The 16,003-nt window shown below is 44.7% G+C and overlaps 1 protein-coding gene across 3 annotated transcripts in view; it reads right to left on the bottom strand.

The window, feature by feature from the left end:
- Cnst (consortin, connexin sorting protein) overlaps positions 1-16,003 on the bottom strand; it is an 81,373-nt gene that overhangs the window by 32,888 nt on the left and 32,482 nt on the right. For all 3 annotated transcript variants that reach the window (XR_007591838.1, XM_050142823.1, XM_050142824.1), the window contains exon 2: positions 10,329-10,758. Coding sequence is in view for 2 of the 3 variants with exons in the window: in XM_050142823.1 (XP_049998780.1) it covers positions 10,329-10,707 (379 nt within the window). In the remaining variant the exon portion in view is untranslated. The remainder of the gene's footprint in view (positions 1-10,328; positions 10,759-16,003) is intronic.

The following is a 16,003-nucleotide window of genomic DNA, read 5'->3' as shown; positions in this document are numbered from 1 at the left end:
GAGAGAGAGAGAGAGATCAAACTATCTGTTGCCAAAATGGATGCTTGGAAGCCAGGTAGCCTGCTTACAACCCTTGATTCCTGTACTTCTGCCAAGTTACTTAAACTCTGATTCCCTAGCTTTGTCTTGATTTCTCTGCAGCACAGGGGAGACAGCATCTACCTTCTAAGATGATGTGAGCACTAAATGAGCTGATAAGAACCGCGGGACAACGTGAGGTGTGCTCCACTCGCATGGTCATTTAACAGACAGGTTTACCTCTGAGACTGGCTCCTTCTTTTCCTTTCTTTTCTTTCTTTATTTTTTTTTAAGAAAATATTTACAGGCTGGGCGGTGGTGGTGCTCGCCTTTAATGCCAGCACTCGGGAGGCAGAGGCAGGCGGATCTCTGTGAGTTCAAGGCCAGCCTCGTCTAGTTCCAGGACAGGAACCAAAAAGCTACTGAGAAACCCTGTCTTGAAAAATAAAAAAAAAAAAAGAAAAGAAAATACTTGCAGGCAAAGGCTACTAAAGGCTAATATAACACCCCTAATGTTGCAGCAAATAACAGAAATAGTAACAACTATGCTGGAAGTCAGACAGGGTGGCACTCTCCAGTGGCCTCAGCATTTGGAGGAGGCAGGAGGGGCAGTTCAAGGTCATCCTTTACTACTTAGGAAATTTAAATCCACACTGGGCTACATGAGAGATGTTCCCCCAAAAAGCAAAATACAAGAATAACAAACAAAACCAGACACATAAAGAGTCACATGGAAGAGTTAAACTGTTCAGTGTTCAACACCGTTAGTCTGAACACAAGTGGACTCCCCATACAGCAACACGTGACTGCTTTCCTGCTTGGCTTCTTCTGCTTGGCCAGGATTCAAGTTTCCTTCACGTCTTCCCTTAGCTTCAGATCTCATTTCTTCTCAGCGCTGAATAATCCTTCAAGAGCTTGTTTTGTCAGGGAAACAGTTACAGAGAGAGGCACCGGCACAGTCGCAGACTTACGGACTAACACAACATGAGCCTCTACTGTACTGACTGACTATAATAGCTACTGAGCTTTCACACCGCAATATGGAAGCTCGCGGTTACCCATGTGTCTTTCAAGGTAATTTTGATATTGCTACTTTTAATGATGCCCTAGGAGTCTTATACATGCTTTGCTTTTAGATTAATTATGCTTCGTGAATTACCACTAAATTTCTTTGTGGTAACATAAAAATTTTCTGGTGAAAACACATTTCTAGTTAAGCAAGAAAATCAAGACACAAACTGCCACTGCAATTTCCCCTTCAGTATAACGTCCCATTCAGTATAAATAAACCTCTCAGCTGCTGTGCATGGATCCAGACGCCGAGAGACGAGAAACTCTGTTTACCTTCCTCTGCAAAACCACGTGCGTTTTAGTTAAAATACCCACCAAGCAACTCGGTGATGCTATTTATACATCTTGCAGCTGACAGGCAGATTCATAAGCCCTAATTTAACTTAACACCTGTCAACTTTATTAAGCTCCGACACAGAGACTACAGTTCAACATTTGTCTGTTAACGTTTCATGGAGCTTTTATACTTGATTTTAGCAGAATTCTAAGAAACCACTGTAGTCGATTAAAAAAAAATTATTTGTGGGGGCTGGAGAGATGGCTCAGTGGTTAAGAGCATTGCCTGCTCTTCCAAAGGTCCTGAGTTCAATTCCCAGCAACCACATGGTGGCTCACACCCATCTGTAAAGAGGTCCGGCGCCCTCTTCTGGCCTTCAGGCATACACACAGACAGAATATTGTATACATAATAAATAAATAAATATTTAAAAAAATTATTTGTAACAACTTTGGGGCAGAGATTGGGCAGTTTATCTTGACTGAGTTTATTCAGTTCTGTGTCTCATCCAGCTTAGACCCTCAGCCTAATGGTGTCAAGAGGCACCCCGCAGAACCCCCTGATATCCTCTCACAGCTTTTGTATTCAAATGCCCAGATTGCACCATGGTACCATGCCCCTTCTGTAATCTGCCATCTGTGAACACAGCAGAGATGCGGCTGTTTGGCTCCAGGCTGGGGGAACAGTGTGACTGGATCATGGCAAAAACCATGAGTGTGAAACATTATCATGGACAAATGAGACCTCAAGGAAGCCAGCAATGACAGGGTAGACGGTGGTGGTGGGATTCCGAAAATTAGGGTTTCAAAAACAAAAGGGCAGAAGAGGCAGTCCGCTCTCCCTTTTATCTACCCTGTCTTTGTTACCTGAAGGACTGTCTTTGTTTACCTCATTAGGAACCCCTCCAGAGCAGGAAAGTGGCAAGTATTGTTGAAAATATTGTCAAGCGATCAGAAAGTCAAATGGTCACAAAATGACATCTGAAGCCATAGAGGAAAAGCCAGGAATAAAGCTACCCCCCCCCGCCCCGCCCAGAAACCAGGGCGTTCGAGAGTGCTTGTGTAACTGGCAAACTACAAAGCCACCCCCAGGTGTTGGGAAAGATAAATGCATAGAGGACCCGGGGAGACCTTGGCTTTCACCTCAATGAACTAAGCTCTGCACGGAGCAGGGAATGAAAGCTGAGGCAGAGCCACAGCTTGTGAGAGGAGAGCCTAGAGCCAAGCTGTACAGCCCTGAAGGGGAGCCCCAGCTAACCAAACTACGAAGTGCCACCCTCTGCTTCCCAGAGTCACCAGGTCCTTTCAGTAACCAAAATCTCAGAGTGTACAAAGAAACAGCGCAGAATGGCCTGTGTAAGGAGAGACATCAAATGGCGGAGAACATCCCGGAGGAAGACTCCACGTCAGACCCACCAAAGAATTTAAGTTAACAATCTCCAAAATGCTCAAAAATTTAAGGAAGTTATGAACCAAACACGAAGGGAAAAAACAAGAAAGCACTCAAAGGGAGACTGCGAAAGAGACAAGGGAATGAGCGCTACTGCACATCCAGGCTGTTTGGGTGACGAGTTTAGAAACAGGCAGTAGTGAAGACTAAGCGCATTAAGAATATAATTAATGCCACTGAATGAACAGAACCATTTGGGCAATGAGTGGTTAGCAGAGCCAATTTATGTTTGCAGCAATAAAAATAGTAAAAGAAAAAGAATACTTCCAGTTCCATGATTTTGCTATGATTCTCTGAGCCACTGTGGAATGTACTCTTCACACTACTGCACCCAAAAATGCTGTGTCCATCTTGGCCATGGTCTTGCAGACCGATCAGTGGAAGCATAAACAGGAGGTCTAACTTCTAAGGGACGCGAAAGCAGAGGAGAGTGCGCTCCACCGAAATACTGCAGTCGCTGTCTAAACACACTGAAGTAGTCTCAGCACTAGGAAGATAATCTGAAACAGTCTTCCGGCCTGACCCGGGGTCAAAGGGATGTATATGTAATTTGGGCATAATTACCACCTGCTCCGAGGCTGGGTCTCCTCCCATGCCCTCAGACCACAGCCTGTGCTGTCACAGGGAACCAGGCACCAGCAGGGTTGTGGTGAAGAGGTTGGGCTGAGGTCATGCCATCCTATTAACACGATAATAAAGTAATTAATGATAAAGAATAAAGGAGATGACACATGTGGTGTTCCCAGGCACTGGAGCTGTCACCAGGCCTTATTTTAGGTAGCATCTTTTGTTACTGTTGGTTTTGAAACAGGATTTCACCATGGAGCTACAGCTGGTCTGGGACTCACCACGTAACCCAGGAAGGCCTTAAAGTCATGGGGGACCCCCTTGCCTGCTTCTCCTAAGTGCTGGGATTGCAGGCATGAACCACTGTGCCAGCTTTAGGTGACAATCTAAACATGACTGTCCACACTTAGGACTGTTTTGAAGGACACATCTCTGTTTATAAGCTGCCATCCCAGCAGACACTGGATGGCTGCACATACACCGGCCAAAAGAACCCTCTCATTCTTCGCTGGTAGCTGTCGCAAAGGGCCCTTTTCCTGAGCAAAAGTTCAAGCCTTTTTATGGCTTGTTTGCTTTGCAGAGCACTTAAAGAGAATGAGCTCTAATTAAAATCTTCAACAGGTCACGCTGCACTGCAGCCTGGGTCTACCTTAGTATACTTTCTTCAGCTAGGCTAATCTTGAACTTAAAAGATATTTTTTCCTTTCAAATACAGGGCTCTTTACATCGGACATATCATCCTGAACTCAGTGTTTAGTGGATTTGATAAAGCATTTCACAAAATGAACATTATGAAGACTCGAAGGGGATTTAGCACTTAGCTAATGCGTGCGGATGAGAGCGCTCTCCTGGCCAGGTCTCTAAGTCCTTAACCCTGCGGGGTGGGGGTGGGGTGGGGTTTAAAGCAGGTGCCCCTCCCCCTACAGCTGTACCCCCTCCCCCTGCTCTCTAGGCTTCCCTCCAGTTTTGTCACTTTCTAGAGCTTGCTGCAGGCAGTTTTCATTCCGTATTCATGGCACAATTAGTACACACAAATATTGCCAGGAATTCGACTCTAAATTATGTAGAACATGCCAATTAGCACCAATGTTGGGAATCTCTAATTTTCCTCTTAGACATTTGATTAGCTGTTCAACACTCCAACAGGTCTTATTAAACCTAAAAATATGCAAGGGGCTTGCTTTGCCCAAGCATGCAACTAGTTATGCAAATTCCTAAGCCTTAAATTAATAAGTTCTTTAAGTCCTTGTCCACAAGCAACTCAGGTGCCAAAGTTTCATGTGAAATTAAAACAGAGCTTTTCAAATCTGGCACGTGACTTGGTTAATATCAAAATGGCTAAGTTCCACCATGTTATCAAGTCCATTCCAAGAAAACTAAACTCATCAGCCGCCAAATACAAAATGTTTTGAGGTTCTCTAGGGTACATAAAGGTGAACAAGATGCTTAAATTTTAATGACCTTATACGGAAGTATACAATCAGGAGGATGTAAGTAAAGGCACTCGTGAGCAAGCCTGGAGACTTGAGTTCAATCCCCACGTAAAGGTGGAAGGAGAGACTGAGCTACGAAGCCCTCTGATTTCCATTTGGGCGCTGTCTGCACCTGTAATAAGTGAACTTTCAAAGGTAAATGAACTTCCTAGATGAGCAATTCTTTGTAGAAGAAGGGAGAGAGACTAATTCCCCAAGGAAACAAACTGAAAAATCTCTTAAAATGATTCTCTGTTTTAGTCTATAATCCTCTGAAAGCTCCTGACAATGGATTATCTTTGGAATACCAAAATCAAATGAGAACGGAAGATTTAGAAAGCCGGGGGTTAAGTCTGAAGAAAAGCAAAGAGAAACACATGTATCAGCACTCTACACAGTCTAGAGGAAATGTGTTACATTGGACTGTCCTTTAGCAGGAATCTTTACATTTGTGGGGCTGTGGGCTATATCCTGTTTCTTCAGATCACTAACCCACCCACACACTGCCTCCATATTCTTTTCTAAAATAGTTTTACTGAAATGTAATTTACATGGCTTACAATTCATCTGTTCAAATATAGAATCCAACAGCTTTACTATCTAGCAGTGTTGTCTACTGTGGAGAGTCCATATCTGTGGCTTCTCTCATTAAGCATAACCAATGCTTTCAATATTCATCCTGTGGCTTGTACCAGTGATTCATTTTAGTGCCAAGCGATGTTATATTCTGTTGTATGTATGTACCTGATTTGTGTGGCTCTTTCCAAAGCTCACTTGTGTGTTTTTTTCCCTCCTTCCTTCCGTCCTTCCTTCCTCCCTCCCTCCTCCTTTCCTTCCTTCCTTCCTTCCTTCCTTCCTTCCTTCCTTCCTTCCTTCCTTCCTTCCTTCCTTTTTTACAATTAGAGTCAAGTACGCTGAATATTTAAAAAAACAACACAGACAAGAAACTTTTAATCAAATGTGTTTTGACCTATTACCTGGAAGCAATTATCTTAAACAAATGAAAACAAGGCATTATCTTTTTGTAGAGATCCTGATTCAGTAAAAACCTGAAGTAAAGAAAGAGAAAAACAAAGGAGATTCTTAGAAAACACTGTAACATTGCACCTTTACTGCTAGCATCCCGGACTGAGAAGAGAGCGGGCGTGGTCATCCACACCTGTGTCAATCTCAGGAGTTGGGAAGAGCCGTCAGGTGGATGACCTTGATTGTGAGGTCAATCTGAGCTACCTGAGGAGTGGTCTGGGATGGCACACTCTACTTCGCTCTGGGTTACTCTGACATCCTTCATCCTCATCCTCATCCCCCTGTCCTAGCTCAGCTTAGACGTCAGTTCCTCCTGGAAGCTTCCACAGCTCTCCCTGGACATTTCAGTCCACTGCTAAGGCATGCTCGACTCTGTCAGGAGCTCCTCTGATAGACCGCCCCCGTTTGTTACTTAGCTCTCTCACCCAAACCTAAGAAACTGAAAGGCAGGTTCAGCAGCAGCTGAAGAGTGCACAGAATACAAAACTCAACAAACACCTGCTGACTAAGCAGTCCTCTGTGGTTCTATAAATTAATGTAATGACAATATTTACAAAGTACAAGACTTTGTTGCTATGTAAAGCCTTATCATTATGCCTTAGTTAAAACATTTTCAGGGGTTACAGAATAAAGTCTCCCCAAAATGATTATGTCCCGATTCCATGAATCTGTATACTCCCTGGTGTTACACAGAGAACGGAAGCAGCAGGTGGATGTAAGGCTGCTCATCAGTTGTCTCTGAACAGGGAGGTTGCTCTGAATCACCTTGTGGGACCTGTGGGACCATGGGGGCCCTTAAATAACCTAAGACGTGGGCAGCAGAGTTTAAGCAGCATGTGCAAGGCCTCTACAAGCCATCGCTGGCTGGAAAGATGGAGGAAGACAGCAATACACTGGGCGAGAAGCTAGAAGAATATAGTAGCTGACAGCCTCACTTTAGCCCAGAGGGCAAGGGCAGACCTCTCATTCTTTCTTCTTTCTTTCTCTCCTCCCTTTTCTTCCTTCCTTTCTCTTCCTCTTTCCTTCCTTCTTTCTTCCTTTCTTTCTCTTTCTGAGACAAGGCTGATGATGAATAAAATGGTTGTCACACAAGACAAGCATGAGGACCAGAATGTGGATCCCCAGAACCCACGTGTAACTTGAGTAGACACATGGCTTTGGTGGCCAGTTAGAAAAGTTCTTCTCTAGCCAAAGTCAGACATAGAAGATGTAACTGGGAGTCCATATTTTATGGCATCACTAGTTGTTATTTTAGACATCAGTAACATGCCACTGTGTACCTTCTACCTAACACTAAACATAGGACAAGGTCCCAGGTTCAATTCTCAGTACCACCACCACAAAAGAGAGAGAGAGAGAGAGAGAGAGAGAGAGAGAGAGAGAGAGAGAGAACGAGAACGCGAGAGAAGAACTCCAGGACTTAAGAGAAGCACAGACAAAAGAGCTAAACTCACAGTCAGATTTATTTCTTAATCGTGAACTCCCTAAGAGCTATCACTCAAAGAACGTTCTGTGACACAGCAAGCACTTGTCTTCTGGCTGCTGGCTACACAGACTATTGTCCCGAGGACAAAGCTGCAGGATGTGCAGTGTCAGCTTCCTTGTAGATAAGCAGAGACAAGGAACAGAGTTCCCTTCTCAGATCACAGAGGTAGCACCAGGCAGAGCACAGCTTCAAACCCACAGCTCTCCTAACTCTACCGGCCTGACTCCAGGCTGCGGATCCTTTCCAGGTTTTGTCTTCCTCCAGCTTCCATCCCTTCTTGTCTTGGACCAGCTGATACTTGTGAAGGGCAAAAGTAAAGCCAGATAAGGTGCTGCACGTGGCAGCTCCATTTAGACGAGGCTTCCTTCCTCAGTCTCTACCTCTGCTTCTGGCTGTTTCCTGAGCTGTTTTGCCTCATGTGTAGATACCATGGTGACGAGGGCTGAGTAAACACCAAATGCTGTTATGGCAATCTTTAGACACTTAATCTGAACTTGTCTGCTAAGCCATACGAAATTTATGAGGCATTGATCGCCAGGGGCTGAGGAACAGGAGAAATGGGGAGTGACTGCTGATGGGTGTACAGTTTCTTTTACAGGGTCCAATACTGCTGATGGCTGCACAGTTCTGTGGCTATAATTAAACCACTGTGCCGTATGCTTTAAAAGGCAAACTTTGTGGCTTGTTAATTATATCCCCGTCCTAACAACTTGCTATTATAAAGAAACCAGACGTTAACAAATGTTGGCGAAGGGACAGAAACTGCATCTCTCCCCTGTTTTGTGGAAATATAAACTGGTGGAGCCATATTGGAGAACAGTTCGCCACTCAAACAGAACGCTACCTGTCATGCAGAACCACCTCCCACTGATCAGAGAGAAATAAAAAAACATGGTCATAGAGGCATCACAGTAGACAAAAGTGTAACAACCAGCATGCCCACCAGTGCAGGCATGAATGCCTGAAAATGTGCTCTGTTTATCCATGCAATGGAACGCTTTGGCCATAAAAAGGAAGGGGGTATAAATATATATTACAACCTGCGTGAACCAGGGAAATGTGTCATAAGAAAGAAGCCAGCAAGAAAGAGCATCTCCTGTGTGATTCCACTGATAACAGTATGTGCAGAGAGGGCAAAGCTATAGAGAAAAAATAAATAAATTAACAATTGCCTACAAGTGGGATGGCCCTAAGAAAATGACTGCTAACAGGTATGGGGTTTATTGAGGTTTCTGGCTAGCTCTACAGTCAGCTGGTCTGGAACTCATTATGTAACCAAGGTTGGCAGCTCTACTTCTAGCTCCCAAATGCTGGGATTAGAGGTATGAGCCACCATCCCCAGATAGGCTTCAGTTCTTAAAGGCAGCACTCTGTCTCTTAGACTGGAGAGACAGAGTCAGTATGCCTTGACTTTTATTTATACAATAAATCAATTTAATGCATACAGCACTGTGTATATCATATGTTTACCAACAGATCTTTTGCAAAAATATATTCATACCCCTTAACCAAAATTTCCATGTTTAAGTCAACATGGAAAAAACAAAGGAACATGAACAGTCAAGTTATGAGTTATCTTTACTAGAGCCAAATTATGAGTTATTTCATTAAATAAGGAACAATTAACAGGCACATGTGAGTACAGGTATATATGTGCAGCTCTGTGCATACAGAGGTTGATAGGCCAGAAGTTAAGGCTGGGTGCTTTCCTCAATCAGTCTCCACTTTATCTACTGAGGCAGGGTGCTCACTGAACCCAGAGCTTGCCAACAGCTGGTCTGTACAGCCAGCTTGCCCAGGAATCCTTCCTCTACCTACCTAATAACACAGGGGTACATGCAGCCCTCCAGACCAGCCCAATATTATGTGGGTGCCAAGAAGCTGAAGGCTGGGGGCTGGAGAGATGGCTCAGTGGTTAAGAGCAATGGCAGCTCTTCCAGAGGACCTGAGTTCAATTCCCAGCACCCACATGGCAGCTCACAACTGTCTGTAACTCCAGTTCCAGGGGATTCGACATACTCATACAACATACATGCAGGCAAAAAAACAGTGCACATAAAATAAAAAAATAAAATTAAAAAAAAATGAAAAATAAAGCAATCTGAATGGGGGCTCTTGTGTTTGTTCAGTAAGGATTTCATCTACCAAGCCGCCCCATCTAGAGCTCATATCTATGGAGCTCAGCCCCACAGATTTATAGTTTCCTCTAAATTTTAAAACTACAAATGAAACCCAGGACATGGAGTAACTACATTTCTTAGCAGCCAAAGGAAAAGAGAGCAGAAGAGAGGAGGAGACACTTGCTTAATTCACTAGGACTCTTGCAAACACTGCTGGCCTGGGTACAGTGGGTTCCAGTAAGGACTTCCAACCGATAGCATGCCAGCACTGCCATGTCCCTGATAAAGCAAAACAACAACAACCAAACAACAAAAACCCAACCAAACAAACAAACAAACAAGCAAATAATAATAGGCCCCCAAACCACCAGGGGTTTCCCACGAGTACCTGGTGAGTCAGACAAGAAACTCCACAGCTGGACTCTTACCTGCCAAACTATATTCTGAAGAAAAATCTGAATTACTTTGTGACCAAAGATATGCAGACACCAAAACCAGGTGCCTCACTCAACACTGGTACAAGACATGTGTTGGGATAGGTTCATGGATATTGCTCACCTACAGGGCGAGGTAGAAAGAGCCCATCTGAAGTCAGATTAGCACAGAAGATCACAGGCCAGAGACCAAGGCCACGGTGATGGAGAAGGAAAGTTTTAGGGCAGCAGACAACCACGGGCTTTATAAGGGAAGTAGACTAAATCGCCATGATTCCGCTACAGACTGTGACCTTGTAAAGACGCACACAGTGGGACCTACAGATGCTGCTGCAAACAAGAATGAAAGAAGAACAAGTAGAAATGTTGATTTTGTTAAAGGATAGTAAGATAACTTGAAGGCCTTACCTGGAGGTAGGTTCTTAGGAGTGCCTCTTTTGGCTCTTGGACTTCTTTTCCCAGGTGTTTTATTGTCCTGTGCCAAGGAAGACTGGTCATCTTTGGGCCCTTCATACGGACTGTGTTCTGCAGTCTCACCGGGGGCTACCTCGCAGCCGGACAGGCAGCTTTCATTATTGTTGAGACTGTCCTGGTTAAATACCGTGGCTCTTCCCATTGCGCTGCCACTGCCGGTCAGAGCCGCAGGCCCGTCCCCGTCAAGCTGATTCTCATTTTCATCTGCTACAGAAGGCAAGGGTGTCACTCTCCTTTCCACGCTGCCACCCGGATGACGTCCATCTTGCGGTCCTATCTGAAGACTGGATGCAGGAGTGTCGCTGTCATCCATTAGCGCATCTTTTGTGGAACTGTTTAAAGTTTTATCAAAGTCCTTCCATGCCTACAAAGACAAAAGAATAAAGGCTACTTCATTCTGTGGCCTCTGGGAACACGCGCAGTTTAGTTTCCCCGCTTCTTTTCATTTCACTGATGTCAGGGAAGGAATGAGCTCCATTCCTCCCTCTACACCTGCAGCCTCATCCAAGTCTCACCAGCTCTGCGTGTCAATACACTGGCTCTCCCAGCCGCTCATGCACAGGATGTCCCCCTAAACCAGAGTATAAAGGCTGCCTGCACGCTGTGCTTCCTTAGGAGCTCTAGTTAGTCCTCACCGTGCATGGCTGGGGCTACCGACTTGAGGAAAGAAATTCCTGGCTATGCAGGTTGTCTGCTAACACTCACGCTATCCCTGGACATGGGCCAGGAAAGTAGGAGCCAGTGGTGCAAGTCTTTGGCTAAACAGCAGCAACATTTACAAATGAAAACAAGGGAAGCCGTATAGTTTATTTATTTATTTTCTAGAAAGGCGCATGGAGGAAGATTCACCACAGGTATTTACTCAGCTGGTTCACTACACTTTCTTTTATTTTCTGAGAACAAGCACTGGGCCCTCTGAGGCAAACCTTACAATTTCCAACAAAATCATTTTAAACGACCATGTTTTCAAAAGAGAGGGCGGTAATAATTAACTCCAGGCTATTTAATGTGCAGCTTTAGGGACATGGTCAACGGTCCCAAGGACTTGGGAGGTTGAGGCAGGAGAATGGTTTGACCCTAGGGATCTGAGGTCAGCCTGAACATGACAACAGGCCTCGAAACACAAGCCAAAGAGATGACAAAAGATCAAAAGCCAGTTAGTCATCAGCCATCCTTTATCTTATCATTCAAAGGTACATTTTGAGGGAAAGTATGCCAGCCAGATTACTTATGCTTGCTTAGCATTATTTCTGGGTATGAGCCAACAATTCCAACAATTCTGAAAGAAAAAAAATCTCCCACCCCTTAGGTAATAAATAGTACCTTAAAAAAATCTAAACAGGTAAGCAGAAATTCTTACTCATTAAAAAATGCATAAATAGGTGCTGGAGAGATACTTCCGGAGTTAAGAGCACTTACTGCTCTTGCAGAGGAACCAGGTTCAATCCCTGGCACCCACACAGAAGCTCACGAATATCGGTATCCCCAGTTCTAGGAGATCCAGTGCTCTCTCCAGGCCTTTGCAGGCACCAGGCACAGCTAGGATGCACACCTGTGCAGGCACCAGGCACAGCTAGGATGCACACCCGTGCAGGCACCAGGCACAGCTAGGATGCACACCCGTGCAGGCAACACATACATAAGATAGAAGCAAGCACAATCGAGCTGGTTGGTGGTGCACAGCTTTAATCCCAGCACTTGGGAGGCAGGGGCAGGCGGATCTCTGTGAGTTTGAGGTCAGCCTGGTCCACAAAGTGAGTTCCAAGACAGCCAGGACTGTGACACAGAGAAACCCTGTCTCGAAAAAAACAAAATAAATAAGTACATTAAGAAATAAAATCTAAAAGAAAAACAAACAAAAAGCATGCAAATAAAGTACAATTCTCTTTAAAATACATAAGCAAAGTCAGGCAGTGGTGGCACATACCTTCAATCCTAGCATTTGGGAGGGAGAGGCAAGTGGGTCTCTGAGTTTGAGGTCAGCTTGGTCTACAAAGACAGTTCCAGGACGGCCAAGACTTCACAAAGAAACACAGTTTATAAAAAAATAGTAACAACAACAACAACATCAAAAAACCCTAAAAACAAAAAACAAAAAAAAAAAAAAAAAAAAAACAAATGAAACCAAAGCAACTACAACGAAACATAAACAAGGGCTGAGGATGTAGTGCTGTTGGTAGAGTGCTTGCCTAGAAGGTGAGAAGCCCTGGTCGCATCCCTAGACCTACAGATTGGACAGAGCAGCACATCCCAGTCATCCCAGTACTTGGGAGGCAGAGGGAGGCAAATCAGAAATTTACTGTCCTTCTCAGCTATGGAGCAAGTCAGAGGCCAGACTGGATTCGCGAAAGCCATCTCAAAAATATATATACACAGATATATCATCCACATAAACATTTATATATCACATATATGCACACAACGGTCTACAATATTAATTCTATACAAATGTATTTCATATTTGCAACGTATTTTGTGACTGAGATGTATTATTTCATACATAAGGGCATTCTTAGAAAACATAAAAATGTCTAAATCTGGATGGTTTCATTTTCCCTAAAACATGCACAGCAGGTCTCTACTGAATCTACTTCTACTGGGTTTTTAATTCTTTTTTTTTTTTTTTTTAACAGGATTTCTCTGCATAGCCTTGGCTGTCTTGGAACTCACAGAGAGCTGATAGCCTCTGCCTCCTAAGTGCTGGGATTAAAGGTGTGTACCTCTATACCTGAACTTCTAGTTCTACTTTAAGTAGCCTGAGCTGCTTTCTAGTTAAGAATATCAGCAGGTACTGTAGCAAGTTTACAGTCTGAGTACAGGATTTTATCTTCTAACTGTATGAGACCCAGAGGCTGGCCACACACTAAGGGGACCGAAGACAGAAGAAACAGAGCAGCTGAGGGAGCCCTTACTGTGGCAGCCACTTCACATGTCTGCCCTCTGAGCTTCAAAGCAAGGCTCCACCAGAAGTATTCGCCTTGTGTTTGAAATGGAGAAATAAAATACTAAGGTCATAATCCTGGAACAGAGCAGATTGGACCTGAAACTCTGTCTTCCTGGTTCAGGTCCTATGAAGTTCAATACAATGGCTGAGGACAGAGGCACACCTAGGTTCAAATTGCATCCTTGACATTTTATAAATCATGTGAGAAACAGTAGGTGAGTTACCTAGCAACCACACTCCCTTTTCTCATCTGTAGGACTGTAGGACTGTAGAGAACCTGTCTCAAAGGGCTGCTGTGCTTGGTGATACCAGGGATTAAACCCAGGACTCTTATAGGTGAATGTATCACTAATAAGCTACATGCTCCCAGCCATTTTTCACGTTACACACTTAGTGTCTCTGTGTGTGCACATGCATGCACACCTGACTGCCTATTTCTCTATATGAGCTGTGTGTGCCAAAACACATATATGAAGGTCAGAGAATAACTTGTAGGCGTTGGCTCTCTCCTTCTACCATGTGGGTCCTGGGCAGTGAGCTCCGGTCGTCAGGCTTGGCTGAAGCACTTTTATCCACTCATCGTTCTACTCCTAATGTTCTTGAATTTTCATCTGAGACATGATATTGCCATGTTGCCCAGGCAGATTTCAGAACTGCTATGTAGTCCTGGCTGGCCTTGAACTCGTGATGCTAATGCTCAGCCTTCCGGCATGTTATCTATGACACCTGACAAAAGGTCATTTGTGATGTTTAGGTAACAGGACAGGTAAGGCACTTCAGAGGGTCCTTGGTCCACACAGCAGATGTTTAGTAAATGTCACTTCCCAAGTGGACTCATGACCATCACACACTGGTGGTTGACTCAAGGGGTGCTCGGCCTTACTGTATATACAGAAACAGCTTTCCAAACATTCTAGAAATGACCAGGCTTTGGACGACAAACAATGCTAGCTGGCTTCACTATGGAATATTGAGGTATCAATTTATAATGGAGGATCCACTCTCATTCAGTCCCCCTAGTCCTTACACATCTCGTCTGAATGATCTGTTTCAGATGACTAAGGCTAGTGGTTGGAACTACTTGGTAAGGGCCGGGGAGAGAGTTCAGTGGGTAAAATGCTTGCTGTCCAAACATGAGGACATGAATTGATTCCTAGAACCCAAAATTTAAAAGCCAGGAATACTGTTAGGTATGGTGGCATACACCTTTAATCGCAGCACTGGGGAGGCAGACGCTGGCAGATCTCTGAGTATAAGGCCAGCCAGGGCTACATAGTGAACCCTTGTTTCAAACTAATAACCAAAAATAAAGAAAAAAAAAGTCACGTGCGGTTGCAAGTATTTCTAATTCCCACTGTGGGAGGCTGGAGGCAGAAGCAAGCAGATCATCCAGGCCCACTGGCCAGCTAACCTAGCCCGTCCAGCAAGTACACGTGTGTCTAGATGTAAAGGCACACAGCTCCTAAGGAACAGTCTGAGAGCTGGCCTCCACAGGCATGCATGAGCACACAAACACATACACACAAGAATCCCGGGCGAGCTGGGCATGATGCACACACTGGTAATCCCAACATGAGAAAGACAGAGGTAGGAGGACCAGCCCTTGGGGAACAGCCCAGCTACATGAGACCCTGTCTCAAAATCAAGTGACTCCTTGGTAAGTACAAGTTGATATGTATTTGAAGCTTTGCTACACACCAGGCTCCAACTTAGAAGTATTCATACAACAGACTCAATTTTTACAATCACCCAGCAGATGGTCACTTCAAGTCCTGTTACACAGTTGAAGAGACTCTTAACCACAGTGTTCTGAGGACAATGAAACTAAAAAGACATTTCACTCCAGTGGCCCTACCCGCCACCCACCCCAAGACAGAGACATGCGTCCAATGACCAAGTTCAAGTTTTTTTGAGATGTTTTTCTCCTCTATGGAAAATGCTACATCACTGAATGAATGGTTTCCTCTTCCTTCTGTCGAGAGCCTTTCTGGGTGGTCTTGGGGGAAGTCCACACCATCTAAATGAAATAGCCACTCCCAGAAACAGCAGCATTCCTTTCCTTGGGCCTCACAACGTCCCTCCTACTCTTTCGTAGCCACACAATTAGTTTAACTAATTTTAAAAGGAAAGCCTTCAAACTGTTTTCCTAACACTAGGTCTCTTGCTCTTTCTAAGGCTTTATTTTTCTAATTTTATTTTTGTGAGACACCTAATAATCCATCATGGCCTGGCTCAAACGCCACTTAACTCCAGTTTGCCTGGCTGATTTCTCTGTCCTCAAAGACTCCCATATAAGGTGCTCCTCTCCAGCACTGTGCCAGACAGAGTCCTCTCCGAGTATCACCCTGCACCAGAGTCCTCCCCGAGTATCATTCTGCACCAGAGTCCTCCCGGAAGAATCGCCCTGCACCAGAATCCTCCCTGAGTATCTCCCTGCACCACAGTCCTCCCCGAGTATCATTCTGCACCAGAGTCCTCCCGGAAGAATCGCCCTGCACCAGAATCCTCCCCAAGTATCTCCCTGCACCAGAGTCCTCCCCGAGTATCATTCTGCACCAGAGTCCTCCCCGAGTATCATTCTGCACCAGAGTCCTCCCGGAAGAATCGCCCTGCACCAGAATCCTCCCCAAGTATCTCCCTGCACCAGAGTCCTCACCGAGTATCA

The sequence above is a fragment of the Alexandromys fortis genome, unplaced genomic scaffold (genome assembly GCF_014885135.2).
Source record: "Alexandromys fortis isolate MF-2015 unplaced genomic scaffold, M_Fortis_MF-2015_v1.1 scaffold_51, whole genome shotgun sequence".
NCBI classification, from domain to species: Eukaryota; Metazoa; Chordata; class Mammalia; order Rodentia; family Cricetidae; genus Alexandromys; species Alexandromys fortis.
The sequence above is the reverse complement of the archived record's forward strand: the minus strand, read 5'-3'. Positions and strand labels throughout refer to the sequence as shown.